Source organism: Calliphora vicina, chromosome X (assembly GCF_958450345.1).
Source record: "Calliphora vicina chromosome X, idCalVici1.1, whole genome shotgun sequence".
In the NCBI taxonomy this organism is placed as follows: Eukaryota; Metazoa; Arthropoda; class Insecta; order Diptera; family Calliphoridae; genus Calliphora; species Calliphora vicina.
The window spans coordinates 7,544,245-7,570,029 of NC_088785.1; the positions used below are offsets into that span (position 1 = coordinate 7,544,245).

The 25,785-nt window shown below is 30.8% G+C and overlaps 1 protein-coding gene across 1 annotated transcript in view; it reads left to right on the forward strand.

Annotated features, from left to right (window-relative positions):
• The window catches only part of Pur-alpha (Purine-rich binding protein-alpha), a 143,517-nt gene extending 118,295 nt beyond the window's left edge, over positions 1–25,222 (forward strand). The window contains exons 8-10 of the mRNA XM_065514660.1: positions 5,139–5,260; positions 5,327–5,432; positions 24,767–25,222. Of these exons, the coding sequence (XP_065370732.1) occupies positions 5,139–5,260; positions 5,327–5,432; positions 24,767–24,967 (429 nt within the window). The 3' untranslated portion in view covers positions 24,968–25,222. The remainder of the gene's footprint in view (positions 1–5,138; positions 5,261–5,326; positions 5,433–24,766) is intronic.
• Positions 25,223–25,785: the final 563 nt, after the last annotated feature.

Here is a 25,785-nt window from a genome sequence, read left to right on the forward strand (position 1 = left end):
CGAAGAATGGGCAAATCATTATCGGTATGATCCGGACGCATCACTTTATCCAATCTTGATCACGCAAGACCGGCTTGATGCAAGATATGAAAAAACATCAAAATTTTTGAAAGTGGGCAAGGTTTGTGGAGCTTCTGAAGAGTAAATATAAGCTTTTTATATATGTTTTTGATATCGGTGGAAACCTTATGACTTGGAGATTGATATTTTAGTGAAATTAATAAATTTTGTGTTTTTTCGGACGTATTTTACCTTAAAAACTAACTATATTATAAAATGGTGATTTTCCATCAAGAAAAATAAAAACTTTGAATTAATGTAAAATTGTAACAGTTACATACATCACAATAAAATTTGGAGTAATATAGACTTAAATGTTCTTAAGTCAATGGCATCACCAATGTTGCCATTCTTTGTTTTCAAACATCGAAATTCCTAAAACGGGGAAAATGTGTTCCAAAAACTGAGTTTTGTTTAGAAAATAACAGTATGATAGTAAAAGCGTTTTGTATATATATAAACAATATATGGGGCTATACAAATATGACGAGCTTTTGAGGATCGGTGCTTTGCGTTTTTAGAATTTTTTACTCAAAATTTTGTTTCAAAATTGGCCAAGTTTGGATAGGGCTGGGGGATACAATGTCTGCTTAAGTTTGTCAAATTTTACTTTATACGTTTTTGCATTAAGTTCTCTTTCCAGATCATAAAAAAATTTATATAGCCACGAAGAAAATTAGTTTTTTATAAAAGAAAAAATATGGGGACTTTTTTGCGAAAAAACTTAAAAAACACACGCATACACGCATACTTTGGATGCGTGTAACTATTTATAGGGAGGAAATAATTGTTATCAGGTTTATTTTATTTTCTTTAGAATTTTATCGCAAATATACGTCGTATATAAAAAAACAAATTTTGACCTTTCGTAGGCCCATCATATATAAAATACAAAAAAAAGATCGAGCAAAATTTAAAAAAAAAAATTAAACATATATACCTTATGAACTTCTCAAGGACTATCTACATTTTAAATTTCAGCTCATTCGGATCATAAATAGCTTTTTGGCGATTTTTTTTTAAATATGTGACATTGAGGGTCCACTCACTGATCCCCATACCGAACACCTCAGCCGAGTAAATAATACAGCACAACATAGAAGTGTGGACTTGATAATACTATTTTAACAAAAAATCTTTGTTTTAGTGTAAAAAAATAGTAAAAACGAAAATTGTTAAGGTACAAAGTGATTTTTATGTGCAATTTAGAGTGACTAGACACGTTCAGAATGCATTGGTATGTTCTCAAGAGTTGTTCAACTTTACCGTAGCTACAACTATGCTAAATATTGTTAGTGAAAAATTATGAGATACTGGAAGTTATTCTAAAAAAAGTAAAAAAAAAATGTTTCTTCCTATATTTTTTCAACAAAAGTTCACGAATTTATTTGGCGGAATCTTAGCTATATTATTGCCATATAAAGTTAAGCCGTATCACAAAGTCTGAATTAGCTGTTAACCAAAAACTGATGACACCTTTTTTAGAGGCCCAACTGATTTTCAGAAACTTTGGGGTCCCATAAAATAAATCGGTCACCAAAATGGACAAACTGAGTATAGGGTTTTACTACCCTTTGGTAGTAGAGTCGAACCTATATGGTTATGATCGCGTGTTTTTTTCACTGTTGCACTGTGTTATAGACCGATCGTAACATAATTTGGTGACATGAATTTCGTATATATAAAACTTATTTGGAGCGAAATTTGAAAGTAGAAAAAACTGAAAAAGAGGGACAGATAGAAGTGAAAAGAGAGAAGGAGAAGATTGAAAAAGTTAAGAAGAAGATGTCAGAGGAAAGAGAGAGGGAGGGGATTTTTAAAAAAAAATTTGGGTTACTCTAAAGAGATCCCCATGTCTGGTCTTTTTAACCAATTACTTCTCCTTATAAAGGTATTAATGCCCTCAAGCCTCATATTCGAGAGCTCAGAAATACTATTTAGGGAACGGTGACCCAGAAACCTTAGGCGTAGATCTCCTAATGCCGGACAGTGACAAAGAAGAAGGAAAATAGTCTCATCCTCCTCCTCGTTTTGACAACTTCTGCAGAAGTCGTGGTATGGCAAGCCAAGTCTCCTAGCGTGGTTACCAAAGGTGCAGTGTACGGTTGTGACCGCCGCTACACCACCCAATTGTGAGCGTGTAAAGCCAAGAATATGTGTTGTTCGTCCACGATTCAGTCGGGGCCATGTCGTTCTGGTTATAGTGCATGTGGGTTCACATCCCCATCTTGTCTGAGCGAGCTCATAGTAGAAGTTACTAATTTGTAGCTTCCATTTGGATATCAGAATCCCACATAGGAAATCTATGTCTCCGTCAGGTAACATGGCGCCTTTTTTCGCCAAATCATCAGCAACACTGTTGCCCGTGCCATTCTAGTGATCACTGCCGTTTCCTTTTCGGAACGAATGATCCTGTATCGTAGAAGGTTCGTGATGAACCTTACAGTTGATTGGTCCAGACCAAGAGCTGAAACAATAGTTGCAGATTCTACATTATTGAAGGCTCCTTCTATATCCAGAAAGGCCACTAATGAGAAATTACCGAATTCAAGGGATTTCTCAATATATCCCACTAAGGAGTGAAGTGCTGTCTGAACAGATTTGCCCTTCATATAGGCGTGTTGAGAGGGAGAAAATGATCCTTGTTTCAAAGACACCCGTATGTAGATGTCGATGATTCTTTCAAGATTTTTCAGCAAGAATGATGATAGACTTATTGGTCTGAAATCTTTGCTTTTGTGTGTGACGCTTTCCCTCCTTTCGGAATGAATGTCACAGCGCATTCGGTCCACCGTTTTGGTATGTACGACCATACAAGACAGGCATGGTAAATAGTTATCAGCCAAGGAGTGACTAGATCTATATTATTCTGTAGATCAGCGGGTATTATGCCATCTGGGCCTGGAGACTTTCCTCTGCGTGCAGAGGGAGTGCATGTATGTCTTGTGGCCTCACTGAGAGAAAGTGTGAGCTTTTCCACAGCGCTTTCTATATCCTTAGTGTCACCTATCAGAGGTGGTGAGGGAAGTAAACCATAAAGGATTCGCCTATGATCATCCCCTTTGGGTTTCCTCCTGTTTAGAAAAGGATTTTCCTTTTCAACTACTAATTCTATTAAGAATGTCAGATACCTATGATCCGACAGAGAGCAATCATCTGAAACCTTCCAATTCCTAATGAGTTGCGAGTGGCTTTCACTAACAAGCGTAATGTCCAGAACTTCTTGTCTATTTGCTACCACGAAAGTAGGATCTGAACCTGGGTTGACAACTACCAGATTAAAGTCTAATATGAAGTCTATAATGTACTCACCTCGTTCGTTAATGTCTGAGCTACCCCAGATTGAGTGGTGAGCATTTACGTCAGCTCCGATAATTACCGGAGTTCCAAGTAACAGCTACTGTATCTTCATCGCTATAGTCAGGAAGAATGAAGATATTTTTTTAGCCAAAATACAAGATCTTATTTTACCTGTGTGTCTTATGTACAAAAGTTTGTACTCTTTGGCGTTGAGTCCACGTATTTCGCCATTGTGTATCCACGGCTCCTGGACCAACGCAATGTCCTCCCCATATTTGGCAATGTGGAGGAGCAGGGCAGCCGAAGCTGCTTTAGAGTGGTGAAGGTTCACTTGGATCGCCTTCACCATGGTCTGGATCATATGACCGTAACGTCGACGTCTTCTGGGTTTAATTCCAGAAGAACATCTTCATCCTCCGCATCGCCCAGAGTGCAGAATAGGTCCCCAACCATACTGGAGTGTGATTGGGTCTCCATTTTGTCCTCAGAGCTAGCGGTGTCATCCAGTTTGTTTTGCAGTTCATATCCTGCGGAGCTTCCGGTTTAACACCACGGTAGATGTGCAGCTTGATACTATCGAAACCGTATTATATCTTACTTTGCCTCTCACGTAGTGGTGCCAAGGATTCCTTATTAAGGACTACGACCACCTTTCTGTGCGCATCTTCAGGAGCGGAAACCTTAACCATCATCCAGTTGTGGGTTGGTAGATTAGGAGTACCGCTCTAGATGTAGATACCTATACAAATTAAACAAAAATTCCCGTACACCCCCTAATATAATGTACGAACAATTTTATTTTTTTGCCGAACGTAGGGGTCGCCTTTTTACATTTTTCGTTTATCTTTGCCATTTACAGTCGGATCTTAAAGTATGATATATCAATATCATATTTAACATTGGTCTAGGGAAGACCAATATTTTGCTCTAAGAGCCATAGACCTCAAGTATCCCGTTCTAGTACTTATCCACCAGGTATTTCTTCTTACCACCGTAGTGGTACATTAATAATGTCAGAAAATTAATGCTTGGTTAGAATCGGTCCATTATTTCTCGTTGCCGCCATATAAATTATTAACGATTAGTAAAATTTATAATTTTCTTTTATTAATAAATATATTTCAAATAAAAAACTTGTTTTTATCGCATATTTTTAATTTTTTAGTGCATGATAATCCTTGCCTTGGTGATTACAAGTCGATCGGTATACTTTAAGGTGGGTGTTAGATTAATATTTTTGGGCGTTACAAACATCTGCACAAATGCAGATACCCTACCCCACTATGGTGGTGTAGGATAAAATGAAACAGTAAGAGACAAATAGAAAACTAGATTATTTTCTGTCTTGTGACACCTTTGTATATACTTTGTGGTAACGGACGAGCTTTCATACAGGCTATAATACGCTTGTTTTTAAAAAAAATCAGTATTGGAATTTTTTGCCTCTGAAACTTCGATTGTTTTCTCACTCGAACAATTTGCAGTTAACTATTTACAATAATCTAGACTAATGGATTGGAATCGACAGCTATGACTTTTTTCATAATTTTAGGTTTGGCAATCAATAAGTTAAAATGATTTGAGATTGTGTTATAAAAAACACTTACAGAGAATCACGTTTTATGAATGGAATGGAAAATGCTTTTCTTAGGTAATTGCAAAAATGTGCAAAATTTTTATTGTCGATTATTGGTGAATGATTATAATAATTTTTTAAAACATATAATTTTTATTGCTCTTATTCTTTATTACTTAAATTTGTTTATCAATATTTTTAGGTTTCTCAAACTATAACACGTGGCGGTCCCCGTTCACAAATTGCAATACCAGCCCAGGGCATGATTGAATTTCGTGATGCTCTTACTGATCTGTTAGAAGAATTTGGCACTAACGATGGCGGGTAACAATACACATAATCACATATAACTTTATAATTACATTAATTTATATGTATATATTGGTTTAGTTTTAAAGGAGATTTGCCGGAAGAACGGCATATGAAGGTAGATAATAAAAATTTCTACTTTGATATTGGACAAAACAACAGAGGTGTATATATGCGAATTAGCGAAGTATGTAATATTATTATTTTCAGAAATACTTACATGTATTTACAACGTTCTGCCTACTTACAATGTACTACATTGATGGGGTTTTTCTTTAGGAATTAAATTGATACTATTAGTAACAACATATTTTATACAAACATAGTTTTTTTACCAACAAAACATTTTTTCTACAAAACTCAAGGCGGAGAGCTTACAAGCCCCAAAAGTATATGAACTCGGTTATGTGTAATAACATTGGAAAATAAGTAGATTTTTCGATTTTTCGATTTGAAAGATTGTAGAGTTACTGGCCAAATTTCCCAAACTGTTTTCTGTTATTCACCTAGCAGAAGATAGCCGCTTATTGAGGTGATTATTATTTTCAGAAGACCTCCCTCCATTGGTTAAAAAGTACTAAAAAGTTCTTCTGCCACGTCAATTATGGACCGATCCTCTTATAATTTTTCAGTGTTAAGTTCAATTAAATAAAACTATATGTTAGTACGTTTATACGCACGGCTTATTCACAAATAAAAAACCAACTCCTGATTTACTACGTTTATACGTAAGGCTTATTCGCAAATAAAAATATTGTAATTAGAAAAATTTGCCGTATAAACAGTGAATTAATTATTTATTTGCAAATAGCTAACTCACGAAAACAATTCCTGATTAACGATACTATTTGCAAATAAGATTTTAAATATTATCATATTTTTTAACGTTTTTAGTTTTTCTTTCGTTTTTTAAATATTTCATTGCGTTTTTGCATTAATTGAATTGTAAGACAAACAAGAATTTTTAATTCTTTCATTTTTGCATTTAAAAAAATAAGAATTTTCCGTAACCAAAGTCACACATAAACAGAGAGTTAGTTAATTACAAATTATTTTTATTTGCGAATAGGCTACGTATAAACGTAGTAATTAACGACACTATTTGCAAATAAGATTTTAAGCATTGCCATATGTTTTAAAGTTTTTAGTTTATTAAGACGATTTTTAAATATTTCATTGCGTTTTTGAATTACTTGGATTGCAAGACGGACAAGAATTTTTGATTCTATAATTTTTACATTTAAAAAAATAAAAAATGTATCATATTTTATTCAATAAAAGAGCTACCAAATAATTAAATTTTACCATCCGGCATCTCATAAAAACAAGAATTTTCCGTAACCAATGTGACATAAAGTCTGCGTTCACATTATAAATGTTTATTAGCGATATAAAATATATATATATATATATATGTAATTAAAATATGTTATTTTTATTTATTTTGGTTCATAGCAATCTTTATATCAAAAAGCACAAAAAATCCAATATTTTTTCTTCGTTTATTTAATAGCGAGATGTGTAAGTCTGGTAACACGTGAATAAAGCAACCAAAAAGTCTGCGTTCATTTGTTTTGTTGTGATAGTACCGTTACATTTTTATAAAAGTGTATAAACAGTGAGTTAGTTAATTGCAAACAATTTTTATTTGCGAATAGGCTACTTATAAACGTAGTATATGACGAGTTTAGTGTCATTATTAACAAGTAAGAGATCTTATACACACTACACCAAATTATACTTCAAAATACAAATTTTAAATATTTGTATGTAAACAAAATTTATTTTTTTTTCCAAAGTTGTTTTTTTTTAATTTTTTGGAAAAAAAAAATTTTTCGAATTGTTATTTTTTTTTTTCATATTTTATTTATTGTATCTTCACAAAGTAATGTGAACTATCAATAATTTGTTCAAATCTTAAATCTAAATATTAATTTGTATTTACGTCCCACCACGAAAAATTATGTTTAATTTATAGATCCTATCATCTAGAGTTGGGTTTATTAGCTCAGTGAAGTGACCGCTCTTTTCAGCTCAGCTCACTGAAATAAACTAGGTCGCTCTTTTAGCTCAGTATGTTGTATAATGACCATTTCATTTTGAGAATTGCTTGTAGTGAATTAAATCAATTATTTCTGTTGTTAGTTGTAAAAACACTAGTCTTTTGACAATTAGAGATTTATGCGTGAAATAATTGATTAAAATTTTAGAAAATAAAATTGTATTTTATTTAAACTAATATTTTTGCGGAAAAAAGAGTTAATTTTTTATTATTTCTAATTTCCGATGCTAACCAAATGTTTATACAATATTTGTTAAGCAGAACATTCCCCAACTATAAGGTATTCTTTTACCACAAAATAATAAAATTACCAAAAAACTCAAGATATTAACTGGAATTTGAAAAAGGAAAAATATTTTGATGATCTGATAATTGTGATCCAAAATAAAAATGTGACAATAACTAAACCAAAATGAATATTGTTGCAATTTTTTGGGTGTTTTCCCATTTACATAATGTTAGTTATCAATTGGCAAAATATATATTTTTTACCTGACTTTTACAACTTATATATATATGATCAACAAAATTTCTACTAAAAATACGAAAGAAAAATAGTTTTGTGATACAATTTGTATATTTTCAACATTAACTTAATTATTTTATGTATAACAATATATAAATAGAATTTCTGAATTTAAGCAATAAGATTTTATAAATCTTATTCCTTAAATTCTGAAATTCTAAACTGTCATTCCAAAAAACAGCGAAAAACCCACGATAGGTCGCTACTTTCAATTACAATTATTATTTTAACAATAAGAATTATGTATTTCCCTTTTTCATTATTTTTTTTATGAAATTTACTTACAAACTGTAGCAATACTCTTTCTTTATTTCATTCTACATCACCATACCATAAATAAATTCACATTCATTCATAGCACACATATAAAAATTTCTTCATGAAAACAAAAACAATTTGAATAATGCATTAAACACATTCAAGACAACAGGCTACATGACTACACGAACACAAATTCTGCTGGTTACAGTTGTAGTCGTGTGGCAGCTACTGAATTATTTTAAAGACGACAGCTACAAAGTAAACAGCTGATTTATAATTCACTTTAATAAAAAAAATAACCGTACAAAATTCCAAAGTAATTAAGATTTAAACAATTATATTGAGTAAAAATATATATATGGTTATAATTAATTATGTACCTGTTATTAATTTACATCAATATGGTTATCAGAAACTTCTCTTAATTAAGTAAACAAATATATTTTTTTAAGCACTAATTTGATTTAAATTTTTTTATTATTTAGCAACACTATTTCTGTTTTGTAGTTGACAAAAATAGAAATTAGCCTAATTCGGCTACATCGGATTGAGTAGTCGTGTGGCCGTGTAGCTGTGCTGTCGTTAAAATAATCGTCTCCATATAAACGTGTGCATTTTATTTTTGACAGATTGAGGTTGGTAGCCTGCTGTCTTGAATGTGTTTAATGCATAACTCTAATAATTCTTGAAACAAAAATATATACGCGGCTGCATACGATCATATACATTAGGGTGGCCCCAAAATTAAAGTTGCGGATGTTCCCACCTAAAATGAAAATTTGATTCATTCTAAGACTACGTTTTGAATTTTTTTCGTCCTGGGGTCAATATTTGGCGAGCTGGATCAAAGGATGAAAAGGTCCTTTTTTGAGGTTTTTTACATTTTTTCCATATTTCTTCCAAAGGAAGTATATGTAAATTTGGTATCATATGAAAGGTCTTTGAGACACGCATTCAATTGGTTAAAAGAAATTTAAAAAAAAAAATTTAATTAAAAAATTTTAAAAATTTTCGACAAAATTTTATTTTTTTATAATTTTTTCATAGAATTTATTCAAACACATAGATGAAATTTCTTGATCATGAACATCATGTAATTTCACCGAAATGGTTTTTCTCGTTTTTTAAAATTCAGTCCAGTTCAATGTTTATTCAAATTTGTTTAAACCCAATTTCATCCCTATCTGACAATCTCTGTATACTCAATTCATAGTATATGTAATGGGCATCAAAATAACTCAAATTTTATAAGCTTTCCATCGATGTATAATTTCGTATACCTTTTTTTTTGTTACACTACGAATATTTCAATTTAAGCTAAAACATTTACTATACATCGCGCTATAATGATTATTTTAATGTTATTCCTTTGGAATGTTGTTGTTAATTTTAAGTAACATGTGAAAAACTGCTTATTACATATATTTTTACATTGTTTAGTATATTGTTTGCTAAATGAGAAATATTAATTAACAGTTAAAACTTAAAACTATAAATTCATAGAAAATATTTTAATATTAACATAATTTTTTCATATATATTTATTTACAAATTCGTTTACATGAGTTTATTCTATTAGCAATATAAGAAGGTCGATTTTTTTCGATTACTGATAGCATGGATTGACTGACAAAATGTACAAATCGTTCTGTATTTTGTGAATGACATAGAAAATCTGAAATTAGTAATATATTATTAAAATATCACGATTTTATACATAATAGCTTAACCAAAGATAAAATAATTTTCTAGTAAAAAGTTTAATTTTATTATCGCGATTTTTATGAGAATTTATAATGTTTTACCTGGAATATCTATGATGTTGCTTGAGTCGTTGTATTTCATTAATTGTTCTGTTGAGTAAAATTGAATGCAAGGGGGCTCTGAGAAGGCTACCTCTTTCCAATCTATTAAATCCGTGTACGATTGACAATTAAAATTGAGTGTTGGAATTGTGAATTGACGAAGTATATAATAAATAATAAGTATATAATAAATATGTAGTATGAAAACTATTTTTGTTATAAAAATGATTTGTTATTACATTTATTATCTCCCAACCTACACAATCATGTCTGATATGCAATTTGAATTTTTCTTTAATAAAATTAAAATAAATAAAATTGGTATTGTTGACAACAGTGTTCTAAAATGTGTTATGTTGCAATGTATTATTTCCAATCAAAATGTAAAATTTTATTTTTTTGGTTGTTATGCCCTTTTGATTTTAAGGTGACCATATATAAGATTTTTTGTAAAAATTAAAAAAAGAAAAGAGAGAAAAAATTTTCTCTTAAAATTTCACTAGTTGTCAATGATTTTATACAAATTCTTCATTACTTTAAAAATAAACTACAAAAAACAACAACATTCAAAAGCAAATTATTATTATTATTATGGAATAATGTTTTAGCTTAAATTTAAATATTCGTAGTGTAACAAAAGAAAAGTATACGAATTTATACATCGATGGAGAGCTTATAAAAATTGAGTTATTTTGATGCCCATTACATATACTATGAATTGAGTACAGAGATTGTCAGATAGGGATGAAATTAGGTTTAAACAAATTTGAATAAACATTGAACTGGATTGAATTTTAAAAAACGAGAAAAACCATTTCGGTGAAATTACATGATGTTTATGACCAAGAAATTTCATCTATGTATTTGAATAAATTCTATGAAAAAATTAAAAAAAACTAAAATTTTGACGAAAATTTTTAAAATTTTTTAATTAAATTTTTTTTTTTTTTAATTTCTTTTAACCAATTGAATGCGTCTCTCAAAGACCTTTCATATGATACCAAATTTACATATACTTCCTTTGGAAGAAATATGGAAAAAATGTAAAAAACCTCAAAAAAGGACCTTTTTATCCTTTGATCCAGCTCGCCAAATATTGACCCCAGGACGAAAAAATTTCAAAACGTAGTCTTAGAATGAATCAAATTTTCATTTTAGGTGGGAACATCGATACCTTATTTTTTCTCCATACAAACGGGGCCACCCTAATATACATACATAACAAACCTACATTCGAATGATCGTTTTATTTTTGTAGGACACAATACTCACTCACTTTTCAATATCAGTGAGCGAAAGAATGTTACAGAATTGAAGAGTAAATTGAAACATGTGAAACATTGAAGATGACAAATGAATGTGCTTGTGCAGCTCTTTCATGAGTACTGAAAGAAACATGAGCATAAATCAAAACCGCTCAGTTGAATACGCTCAGTGCTGAGCTGAAAACGCTCAGTATGATGAATGATTGAAGCTCAATTGAACTATGTCATTCAGGAGCTACATAACTCTATTTATTATCAAAAATTCGTATAATGCTCTCATCTATTACTATTGAATAGTAATTGCTTTGACCAAGAAATCCCGAAAATTCGGGATTTTCTATAAAATCAATTCTTCACCTTTATTGGTAAGTTCTCTCACAAAACTCAATTTAAATCCTCTTCAAATTAAATAGATTTTATGCCAGATGAGGAGCTCGAACAAAATGAAAATATTTTGATTGCTAAAAAGCTAAAAGATAAAATATAAGGTACTGGTTTTTCCAGTACATTAGGCTGGGTCGATTTTTATGGACGGTCAAAAAGTAAAAAATCGTATAGCAGAAACGCAATCTACGGAAAATTCTAAGAAAGTTTCCTCAAGAAACCATAGGTCTAAAATCAAATCCTATCTCGAGCATTTCGTCTTTTATCCAATAAAAAACTATCAAAAAAAATACTGAAATATCATTGGATAAAAGACGAAATGCACAAGATAGGATTTGATTTTAGACCTATGGTTTCATGGGAATTCTTAGAATTTTAGAATTTTCTTTAGAATGCGTTTCTGCTATACGATTGTTCGTGAAAAAAATCGACCCACCCTAATGTACATACTTTATTGTTATTTCTTCTTATATAATGTACTCTTGCAAGTATTTTATGCTTTTTAGTGTCTAATAAAAATTAATTGCTAAATAAAAACAATGTTCTTTCAATTGTAAAGACATAATTATGTACGTTTCTTTCTTATAATTTTCGGGATTTTAGATTTCCCGAAAATCCCGATTTCGGGATTTCAGGATTCTTTACCAAATCCCGAACCCCTGGATTTTCAAAAATCAGTCCCGATTAGCATCTCTACTTTGACCCCTTTCACACTAGGCAATTTAGTTGCGCAAGTCTCTTGCCCAACAACAAAACAGCCTGCAAAATTTTCTTCTCCTAACCCGACATTACCTCTAGCATCTACAAACACAAGAGACTTGCGCAACTAAATTGCCTAGTGTGAAAGGGGTCTTTCACAGAATCTTTTAATATTATTAACATTTTCTGGACCCGTAACATCCATTACAATTTGCTTTGCTTTTGTATACCCTTCACCTTCGTGAGAAGGGTATATATAAGTTTGTCATTCCGTTTGTAATTTCTACATTTTTCATTTCCGACCCTATAAAGTATATATATTCTGGATCCTTACAGATAGCGGAGTCGATTAAGCCATGTCCGTCTGTCTGTTGAAATCAATTTTCAGAAGACCCCAGATATCTTCGGGATACAAATCTTCAATAATTCTGTCAGATATGCTTTGAGAAGTTTGCTATTTAAAATCAGCAAAATCGGTCCATAAATAACGGAGATATGAGCAAAAAACCGGGACAACCTCGATTTTTGACCTACTTTTCATCTATATATGGATTACTAAGTCATTAATATAGACAATATGGATATCTAATGATAGATATTCCAAAGTCCATTGCAACGATGTAGATAAGGCTATAGTAAGTTGGACCTACAATGGGTCAAAATCGGTAAAAATATTTTTTAACCCGAATATTTTTTCATCAAAAAATTTTTTTGTCATAAATTTAAAAAAAAACAAGTAAGAGTGCTATATTCGGCTGTGCCGAATCTTATATACCCTTCACCAAATTATACTTCAAAATTTTAAATATTTTTAGGTAAACAAAATTTAATTTTTTTTCCAGTTGTTTTTTGAATTTTTTGAAAAAAAAAATTTTTCGATTGTTATTTTAAATTTAATTTTTTTTTTTTTAAATTTAAAATTTTTTTTTTTAAATTTTAAAAATTTTTTTTTTTTTAAATTAAAAAATTTTTTTTTTTTTAAATTTTAAAATTTTTTTTTTTGTTTTTTCAATTTTTTTTTTTTTTTAAAAAAATTCGGGTTCAAAATTTTTTTTCCCGATTTTGACCCATTGTAGGTCCAACTTACTATGGTCTTATATACGTCGTTGCAAATGTCTTTGAAATATCTATCATTAGATATCCATATTGTCTATATTAATGTCTTAGTAATCCAGATATAGGTAAAAAATAGGTCAAAAATAGAGGTTGTCTTGGTTTTTTCCTCATATCTCAGCCATTTGTGGACCGATTTTGCTGATTTTAAATAGCAAAATTCTCGAAAGCATGTCTGACCGAATTATTGAAGATTTGGATCCCGAAGATATCTGGGGTCTTCAGAAAACTGATTTCAACAGACAGACAGACAGACGGACGGACAGACAGACAGACAGACAGACAGACAGACAGACGGACATGGCTTAATCGACTCCGCTATCTATAAGGATCCAGAATATATATACTTTATAGGGTCGGAAATGAAAAATGTAGAAATTACAAACGGAATGACAAACTTATATATACCCTTCTCACGAAGCTGAAGGGTATAAAAATTAAAAAAAATATTTGGAAATATATAAAAAAATTTATTTTAAAGTATAATTTGGTGAAGGGTATATAAGATTCGGCACAGCCGAATATAGATCTCTTACTTGTTTCTATTGATGTTATTTTTCTTTATAATTTGAGAGTCCGGAACACCTTTAATTAAACAGTTTAAGTGGTCCAAAATTGTAAAAGGCAAGTTATGCTCTGCAACGAACATAGTTAGCATAATGTTTTTAGCTGATTGCTCGGTTAGTAAATGTATTAATTTTAAGGTTCATGCATGTAAAATTCCACCCATTATATTTACATTACATTATTTGCATATTTTATAATTACCAGCTTTTACTAGGCATGGAAACATATTAACCCACTTATCTCTAAACGGAACGATGTATGGCTTACTCTGCTTACTAGTACTGAAATGGAAAAAAAATACTACAAGTTTTTAATAGGTATCTTCTTCTGTTTACATTTTTTAATTAATCAAAATTGTTGGTGGTTTTTATTTTTTAATTTTTTTAAAGTATTTACAGTTTAATAATAATTGCACAAAAGCTTAATAAATTTAAAGAAATTTATGGTTTTGCTTCCATCTTAAACTTTGTTTTATCAAATTATCATAAGTCTGCTTTTACACAGGGCAAGTTTACTTGAAGCAAGTCTCGTCGATTCCCTTTTAAACTTGCTCGTCTGTTTACACACAGCAAGTCTGTGAGCAATTTTGTATGTCAAAACCTAATAGACGCCATATTGAAAATGAGAAAACAAAAGAAATTTGAAGAGACTTGCCAGTACAAGCAAGTGTGTACCCCTCTTCTTTCTTCTTGCCTCTCTCTCCTATAAACTCTAGACTTGCGCAAGAAAAATTGCCCTGTGTAAAAGCAGACTAACATGAATGATGCAAGATAAAATGAGCTTTGTTCATGTTTCTTTTTGCGATTTATAACGGTTTATTTCCTTTGCATTTGTATTGAAAACAATTACCAATTACCAACAACACTATGTAGACTTTGTATAGAACTTATGATAAAAAAGTATGTGTGTAAAAAAATGCAAGTATGCACAGACTAATGGTGTTTTCTTTTCTGACACAAAATGTTGCCTATATATTGTGTACCATTTATTAAATATTACCCATACCCTCACAATGTGTTGCATTTTTAACGATCACAATAGAACAAAATCATTACCATTTATGCAATTTTCTTTTATGTAGCTACTAAATATTAAAAAACTATACTTTTTGCTTATAAAAAAAGTGGTGCATTTCTTACCCTTTGATAAAATTGAGGGTGAAACATGTAGCATATACTCAGGGTTTTAGGGTAACATTATTAGAAAAGAACACGACCAAACTACATTTTTTTCAGAAAAGAACACAAATAAGGGTAAAAGGCAGAATAAATGCAGCATTTATGCCAGAAAAGAAAACACCATAAGGCGCAATTTACATTAAGACTTTTCAGACGTCTGTTTTTTCGAATTCCCTTTTGAGAATCTTCCAAAAAATCATGAACATTTACACGGTGATTTTTTACATGAAATTATGTTGGTCTTGTTTTTTATACCCTACACCACCATAGTTGGGAGGGTATAATGTGTTTGTGCAGATGTGTGTAACGCCCAAAAATATTAGTCTAACACCCAGCTTAAAGTATACCGATCGACTTAGAATCACTTCCTGAGTCGATTAAACGATGTCCGTCCGTCTATGTAAATCTTGTGCACAGAGTACAGGTCGCAATTTTAAAGATATTTCGATCAAATTTGATACATATTATTTTTTCGGCCCAAGGACCAAGCCTATCGAAACTGGCTGAAATCGGTTCATTATTTCACCTAGCCCCCATACAAGTGTCCTTCCTAAATTGGACTTTATCGGTCATAAATGTTAAATTTATATATGTGTCTCCACAAATTCCGCTCCAAATAAGTTTTATATATACAAAATTCATGTCATCAAATTATGTTACGATCGGTTCATAATTAGTCATAGCTCCCATATAGACCCGCTTCCGAAAATTACTTTAACGTGCATAAATCGCTTAAAAATGTTGGTTCATTTTTGAACATAGTTAACTTTCATATTGTTACGAAATTGTACTTGAATTCAAATATAACGATTTTAACGGCTGATTTAAAAGTAGCCTAATGCTTTCAAATAACAGTGCTGTAATAGCAAACTGTGACATATCTGTGGGCATTATTAACATTGAATAAAAGCTTTCAGTTGACCATTGATCGTAAGTTGGCAACGCTGTTTGCTGCGACCGTATATTCGAATTCGAATATTCAGTTAAAGAACATTGTAGAAAGTACACCACAGATGGCGTATGTATTAGAAACCTCTAGACAGTTAAAGGAAAATCTAGAGTGCAGATGGCAGTGTTATAAATAGTGGCAGAGGTTGCAGTCGTTAGTGAGTTTATCAGAGACGCTTTTCGAACAAACATCAACTGAGTGCTATGTTTTTCAAGTGAATTCGTGTACATTATAAAGTGTGACTGTATTTCTGCGAATTTATATCGGTCAAGTCCGACCATACTTTCTTACTTGTTTTCACATTTAATGTTTGATTCTGTTTATTCGTAATATTTTTTTTAAGCGAAAACATCTTATTTGATTGTGGAAAATAAATTGGACAATTTTTTAAATTGTTTTTTAAAAGTAAATTCAAAATGTGTGATGAAATAATTGAAGAAATGTTCGAAAAAAATTCTCTTTTAATATAAATGATGTTTTCACTTCAACAAACGAAAAATTATAAAACATAATAAGAAGAATACGAATGAGTGTAAAGAGGATGTCAAAAAGAAACACGAAAAACCGAAATCATATTTGTTTTCTTACCCCCATTCTTCTCTACCCCGCGCACCCCCAATCATCGACAAACATGAAAACTGACGTCTGGGCAAACATGAAAAAAATTATAGTGTGAATTGCGTGTAAGAAGAGAGATGAACATGCTCATAAAATGACAGCAAAAATGAGTTGCCATATCAATTAGAAACTAATGTTGGGACATTTTTCGTAATTTGCACCTACACAACCCGAATGTAAACAATAGAGCGTAATAGAGCATAAAAATACAAATATTTCATTCAGTTGCTTCATGTTGTTGCGGGATATATTATTTTTTACCCATCATGCACATAATTAAATGCCGCTATTTGCCTGCCAATGATCTAGTGCGCCAAAACACAACAATTGTGTAGAAGACAGCATAAAAGAAAATATAAATAAACAAACAACTTATCCAATGGTTGATGAAAATAGTAATACTACTGTGATCAATGTCACAAATAGTAATAATGATGATATTAACACTATACGGCGTTTACACATGCAAGTAACAGTGCAAGTAACTGAACACATTTATACCCAGCGACGAAAAGAAGTAGAAAGCAGGCCTTCTGGAAGGGTCCATAAGGTCTTCCTGAGAAGGCAAGCGAGCATGAGTACTGGATCTATAAAAACATCTAGGAAGGTCTTACAGAAGGCCTTATAGCAGAAAGCCTCAAAAATTTCGCCGCTGGGTACGTTTGCACTAACACAATCACTATGCATGTGTAAATTTACACAATTGTGTTAGTGCAAAAGTATGAATGTGTTGAGTTTTTGCAACTGTTACTTGCATTTGTAAACGCTAGGTAAGAACTGGTGATGGTAAGGAAAATCAATAAAGTTCTAAAGTGTTAAAGAATATTGAGGCCATAGCAAAAAATACTCAAAGTATAATGAAAAACGCGGGGAAAATCCTAACAGGTATGGACCGTTGTGTCACTATTACTAAACACAAGTCCAGTCCTAGGACCACAAAATTAGAACCAAGGCAAAACAAATCCAGCAATTATAGGTATTTGCGCGAACCCTTCTACAAATGTTTTGGTGAATAAATTGTCCCAACTCATACTTAGGGCGAATTTCCACGTAGTCTCTCTGCGTAAAGGAAATATACATGAAACGAAAATACAAACTTACTCGGAAAAGAATTTCAGAATAATAGTTGATAATTTCGATTCCGAAAAAAGAAACTACTATACATATAAACTGAAAAGTGCAACTGAGGCGTGGAGTCTGAAGGCTATGAAGTGTAGTCCATTCACAATATAATTAATAAGGATAAAGTTCCTCAATCGCTTTTTAGAGTTGAGATTACTTTCAGCTCTTTTCAATTAAAGAAAAAGGGTGACACTCATCCTATATATGGTTTAACATATCTGTTCAAGGTCCACATCAGTGCCATAATTGCCAAGAGTTCTTTCTCACCAGAACATTCTGTATCACCTTCTGTCTGTGTAAAGGCTCCATTAGTCTTTGCGTTCTCTAACGTTTCTGTTCTGTACCGTTCTGTACTGTTTTTTGTAGTAAGTTTTCCCGTAAGAAAAATCACCAACTTGGTGATTTTGTTACTATTTTTAGGGATTTTTGTATTTAGACCGTCAATATAATATTGTGAATATTTTTATAAATACACTAGCTGACCCGGTGCGCTTCGCCACACCAATTAGAAGAAGGAAATAGTACTATTAAGTCTCCCTTTGTGAATCTAATTGTAAATGTCTAATTTCATATTTCTGGGTCCATTATTATAGAAAATGCTAAAGAAAGTTACCACCAAAGTCACCTTTTGTGTACCAAAAAAAAAGTACCAAAAAGCCCATACCTGTGGTTTCTCACTCACTCGGTTACATTAAGCTTTATTTCATGTTTCTACGTTCATTGGTGAAGGAATTACAAAAAGTACCATTCGAATAAAGAAAAAGTACCAAAAAGTCTCCCCCTAGATTTCTCACTCACTTAGGAACATATACGCTTAATTTCATGTTTCTAAGTCCATTGTTATAGAAAATTCAAAAAGTACCATTAGAAGAATAAAAAAGTACCTACAGTTCAGTTCCTCAATATTATCCCCTATTCCTAACACTAACTTCACTCAGATACATATCAGCTAACTTTAATGTCGATAAGTGAAATAATTTATAATATTAAAAAAGTACCATTAGGAGAAAAGTACCAATTTCCCTTTTCCTCCTTGAACACCGCTCAAGTTTGAAATTTAAAAATAATCGATTTTGTCAAAATTGTTTATGCTACAGACATGTCTCAAAAGATTAAAATCTTTGTTAAAGTTGCCTAGAAAAAATATGTTTTAAAAAAAGTACCAAACTGTTTACCCGGATTTGGCCCAATATACACCTTGGCATTCGAGTTCCAAATAACACCCTGTTAGTTAATTTTTGTATGAATCCAGGAACCAATGTTAAAAAAATTAAAATAAAATGTATTTTCCCGATTTTATCCCTTTTAGGTACCTTTTTTATTTTTATCCCCATTGCGGTGGTAAAATTTTATTCAAATAAATTACTGTATCTTTGTTGGAGCTCATAATAAAATATTCGTATGTCTGTCAAATTATAGAAAAACATATTTTATGAAAAAGTACCAAAAATAAACACAATTTTTATCCCTTAAGGGTTCGAATTTCCAAAAAAGTACAAAACTTATATTTTTTATTTTTTGATAAGTAAAGAATACGATATGTTTCTATGCTTATTGGTTTAAAAGATACATAAGTACCAAAATACAGTGTTTACCCGTTTTCTCCCCTAAAAGGTACGAAATACTTGTCAGGTTATTTTTTAAATTTTAAGTTTTTTTGTATCTTTATTAGTTTTGAAGATCCGAATTTTCAAAAATCCCTTCTTAGTGGATCGTTTTTAACCCACAGTTAAAATTTCAAGATTCTAACTTGAGCCGTTTGGGCTGTGCGATGATGAATCAGTCAGTAACGTTACTCTTTTATATACTACTAGCATAACCCGGTGCACTTCGTTACCCCTACCCTAGTAAAATTAAAAAAATATGAATGGAAATACGAAAATAACACATACATATTCGAAAATAACTAACTAATTTTGTATGGGAGACACAACTCCACTGACCTGATCCCACCCATTTTTAAACCTTTTATGTAAATATCAAGCTTTGCTTTAACTTTCCTTTATAAGGGAGGGGTCATTCCTACTAAGCCAATCATGCTTAGCTAAACTTCGAACAGGAATCAGGAATAAATTCGTTTTTAGCTAACCTTCTTAGAATGGTAATAAATTGATTGATACATAGTTTAAATTCTTTTAGAATTATAGTTCTCCAGATATTCAAAATTAATTATTTACTTTGCGCCATAACCACTAATGCAATCCCGACCATTTTCAGCCAATCTGTGTAAAATGGTAAGAGATCTATGCGGACAAAATTTGAAGAACCTTGCAATTATTACTTTGTATGGGAGGTGACTCACATCCTTATCCGACCTCTCCCATTTTGGGTGCTATGCCCTCTAATCTAATTCCGTCTATATTCAGCTAAACTCCGCACAGTAATAAGAAATTAATTCGCTAAAAGTTTAAACATTTTTACAATTATAGTTCTACAGATATTCGAAATTAATTATATACTTTGTATAGGGTGTGCCACGCCCACTATTCCAATCCCGAACAATTTCAGCGAAACTATGAAAATTTATAAAAGAGCCATTTAGACTAAGTTTGAAGAATCTTGCAATTATATTTCACAAAATATTTAGAAATAACTATTTACTTTGTATGGGAGGCGACTCACCATTTTTTCCGTCCCATTTTTCATTAAACTTCATGCTGTGATAAACCGTTGAAAATCGTCACAATTATAAAATAACTATTTACTTATCTACAATTACATATTTACCCCCATATGCATAAACAGTTTTTTAATTTTGTCAAAGGTTTATAAAACAAATTTTGATTTATAAACCGTTTATAAATTTTAAAATTGTTTATGCATATGGGAGTTAGAAAATAAAAAAAAACACCTTCAAAATATATTTATTAAAGCGAATTTAAATTACTAAAGTCTTCTTCTTTGTTTTCTATAACAACTCTCACTTAATACGGTTTAATTGTTAGTCTTATTTATTTACAATCAGCGTTGCCGCTTTGGTCCAATTGGACCAAAATTGGTAGTTTGAAGTTAACAAATTGACTTTTGGTAGTTTGGTTGGTTTGTTCCGATATTTGTCGTATTTTGGTAGGCTACGATATTTCTGAATACATAAGTATTTTTAAGAACAAAATAATTAAAATAATAACGAAAAAACTACTTATATTAAGCCAAAATAATAAAACTACATATTTGCAAAATATGAAGATAGCATTTTCTTAAATATTTAGTTTAGTCAGGTAAATGTGTATTTATTTAGTAGTGTTAAGTTCAAAAAATGCCAAAGGGCTCTCAAAACTTTTATTTTCTAATAATATGTGTTAAACACTGCTTCAATATTTCTGTTTCATCTGACACTTTAAATGTCCAATTATGGAAATTAGGACACTTAATTTATTTCTATATGAAACTTATTTGTGTTGAATTTTTTCGGGATACCAACACTTTTAGGAGTTTTATGCTCGTTTAAGTAATTTTCGGAAGAGGGCCTTATATGAAAGCTATGATCAATTATGAATATAATTTTTTGGTGTACGGAAGGACATCGTTAAATCGACTCAAAAATAAAATCTCGAAAACTGAACGATTTTAACATATTTATGATTGTAGTGTTATTTACTTTCTTCCTCTGGGTAATTTTATAGCAGCAATACTATAATTATATAGTTTACTATTAATTTTGAAACGAATCCAAATAGCATTTCTCAAATATTTTAAATTTGGTAGGTTTTGGTAGGCTTTGGTAGTTTTTAATTAGAAATTTGGTAGGAAAAATATTTTATGAGTGGCAACGCTGTTTACAACAACAAATTGAACAAACACGCATTGCTTTGTTTACTTTTTAGATTAAGGTTCACATGTACACATTTTTGCATATGTGTTAGTAACATCTTTAAACGCTTATAACTCCTAAAAAAACTGAACCGATTTCAATATAATATATATTCTGCACTTCTGTGAATAAATCCCTTTAAAATGGTATATTTCTTGCCCAAATTAAATGTATAATGTGAGAGTAAAAGGGGTCTAAAGAAATCGACTTGCCTATTAATATTAAGATTTTATAAAATGTTCAATGTTTTTTGAAAATAGTATATTTTTTATTCTTTTGTAAATAATAAATATTTCTCTTTAAAAAATTGTTGGCACCACTGCCTTAGCATTTTGTGTGTATATGAATGATATCAACTGTTTTAGCTATCGAGTTGACCATGTCCATTTAGACATCGTAGTGATGCCATTTATACAGGGTTACAGATATTGCCTTACAATGATCGACCGATTCTCTCGATGGCCTGAAGCTGTACCGTTGATGGACATGTTAGACCAGACTGTCGCAACATAATTTTGGTCAAATCGATAATAATTTAATCTTCTGCGCCCTACACCAACAGTTCATCACAATAAAGGCACCTCTACAGTCACCCTACATGGTGGCAAAACGTACTAGGTGGTAAAACGACTTTCAGAGCGGTTATATACAATACGAATCAAAGAAAATTATGTATACGTATCCACGGACAGATTGAAATCAGCTTTCATCATAAATGATATTAAACAAAACACCACTTTAGAAATTCCCAACACACTACCTGATCAACAAAGTACAAATTTTACGTCTCAAAGTACGTCATCTGCTCGTCAGCTTGCAGCTGCCACGAATGTTGCGCAACATAGTCCAACGCCTACAGTATCGTTACAATCAGATCCTGACTTTGTCACTGGAGAGGAAGTGGATATGGCAGCACCGGGCCTGCCTGTTTTACAAAACCAACAGTCTGGCAATCCGCCAGATATAAGCAAACAGAATTTAGTTCATAGCTGTTACACATGTAGCCACAAAGTATACTTTGTGATGTAGCTTTCTAGTCTTTTGCTAAAATAAATGTAAATTCTATTTTTTTAAATGAATATATAATAAATAGTTGTTAAGTGTTACATATTCGTGTTTTATTCACCTACAACTATAGAAATAAACCACCATTTTTTATAGGTAAAAACGTAACAATATACACAGATAACTAAAATTGCGAGAGTCTTAAAACTTTGTCTGAAACATTTTTTTTATAATTTTTAGTAATTAGGCTGAAAATGATCGGTTTATTATTAGAGGACATGGAACCTCATATACAAAATAAATAAAAGATATAAAAACGGGTGGGATCAGAACAGTGGTGTGGTATCTCCCATACTAAGTACATATGTAGTATTATTCGAATATCAATTGAACTATAATTGTGAGTTATTGAATTGAGAGTCTTTAAACTTTGTGTATATTACGTTGATGCCAGTGTCCTGTTATGCCGAAAATTAAAATTAAGTAAATATTTATAATCGAATATCTGGATAACTATAATAGTGAGATTTTCAAAACTTTGCGTGAGTTATTTTGATACTATTGTACGTAGTTGGATGGTATCAGAACATACAAATAAAATACATAGTTATTTTCGAATATATAAAGAAATGTTATAGCTACAGTCTTCTAACTTTGTATAATAGTTTAACTAAAAAATTAATGGAAACTTGCCCACTGTAAAAACATACGAAATTATAGATAACAAAAGTATCAACTTTTTTTTAAATCGGAGAAAATTTTTTATATTTTTCTTACAATAGGAGTAGTGAATCGCACCGAGTTAAGCTAGTACATATGTACATATAATTATTTTAAGCTGGGTGGGCATTTAAAAAAATCAAATCTAATTAGTTCGAATGACATTCGGATTCTTTCTTGGGTATAGATTTTTAAAATAAAAAATAATAAATTATTTTATTTTTGAATTCATTCTTTTAAGTTTTCTTAACGAAATACGACAATATTTCGTAGTTTGACAAATCTGTCGGTAATTGTTTATAATAGTTGTATAGCTGTCAAACTCAACAAGAGCTTGCGAAATTATTGGAGCTACTCAGTCAGCAATTTTAAAACGTTTACAGGAAATACCAATATTTTCCAATATATTGTTTTTATTTTTTGTATGGAAAATTTCCAAATCAAGTTGAATTAGCATACAAACGAACAAAACATGTTACGTATTTTTTATACAGGACGAAATTTTCTTTAATTTAACTCTCTTATAAAAATACAGTAGCGGAGTTCCCTATTAAGTGGGAATGGTCTAGCATCATTGCAAATGCAAAATTTTACCGTAATCCAATAACAAAATACACAAAAATACTTTTAAAATTTTGCACTTGCAATGATGCAAGACCATTCGCACTTAATAGTGAACGCCGCTCGTTTTAAGTTTTGAAAATCCCGCCATTTTTAACCTATTTTTAAAATTGTCCCTCTTTTTGCAAAAATAAAACTGGCAACCCTAATTTAAAAACACGCAATAACTACATATCTTTCTATAAATTGAAATTAAAAATAAATGGAAATGTCCGCATAGTATGTTTCTATCGAATATTATCAAAATTGGAAGACCCAAAGTAAATTTGTTTGTGATGGCTGATGTGGAATTCATGATATATGTATGTACTACAATTTTTTAAATGGCATCGAAAACAGAAAATTGACATACATAGTTTTCAATTGGAATCTTGCGACACCGCCGGACTATTCATTTAGAAATTACAGATTTATTTCCTTTTTTAAATTCCCACGCACTGTAGTATTTGTAAGTGCAGGCATACACACAACTTAACATATATAAATACACATAGATTGGAAACTCGATTGCCAAAGACCTTACTCAGTTTTCAAAAACCTAAATGGAGAGAACGTATGTATGTATTAGTAAAAAAAACTATCAGCCCAATTATGAATAAAAATTCCCCCTGAGTTTTTTTCCCTTTTCCCATTTTTTCTATTCAAATTCAATGGGAAAAAACTCCCTGGGAACAAACTCCCGGGGAATTTTTTATTCATAATTGGCCTGTATGTGAAAACGAAAACAACACTAGTTTCCACTCTATGTGTATTTCTCTATGCAACATACATGCAGACATATGTACTAAATATTTACAATTCTTCAATTATTAAAGGTAAAGTCAAATTTTCGCACTGCTATAACGGTTCCCGAAAAGTGCTGGACACGTTTTCGTGATATATTTAATGACTATTGTGAAAAAATGAAAAAATCGTCCGAGTCACCGTCGTCTATCACTGCCTATAATAGTATAATGCAACAGCAGCAACAACAAGAACAACCGCAGACAACATCTAATAATAACTCATCAAAATAAAATCAGAGAGGAGGATATATAAGTACAAAATAAGATATTATGTTCGTATATAGAGAACATAGGTATTATGACACAGTTTTAACAACCGATTTTATTAATGTTACACCACCATATGCATAGTTAAATAAAATTATTTCAACGCAGATATGTATACATATATGTATGTACATATGTATTTCTGTATTTTGTACTCAATACACAAATAAAATAATTACTTAATTAATTAACTGAAAGCCCATTTTATGAACTATATAATTATGTATTTTCTTTTACCACATTATTTTTATTAAATATATCTATGTATGTTTGTAAATTTCGCAATTAAATTATTTTATTGAATATTTCGCTAAAAACATATCGCGAATTAGTGTAGGTACATATAAACACAAAATAGGAAGGAGTTGTGTATTTCAAAAAAATGTCCAATCTCTTAGTTTTCGAAATTTTTTTAATTTAAATAAGAACAATTTAATATGTTTTTATCTAACAATTTTTATTTATTTATTTATTTATTTTATTTTTATAATTATTGCTTTTGAGTTTATTACCCACAACCATAAATCAAATACTTATTTGTTGCAGATCCCACAACATATGTATCTATATGTATGTATATATTTCGGATCATTATGAAACTTAAAGACGATATAGCTATGTCCGTCAGTTTGTCTGTGTTAAAAGTAAAAAATAATTTTTTTTATACATTTTTTTGTAACAAATAAAGATAATTTCATTTCGGAAAATAGAAAAACACTTATTGTTATTTGTAAAAAATTTGTAATACAATAAAATTTATGTTAACTTTTATTTTTGATTTT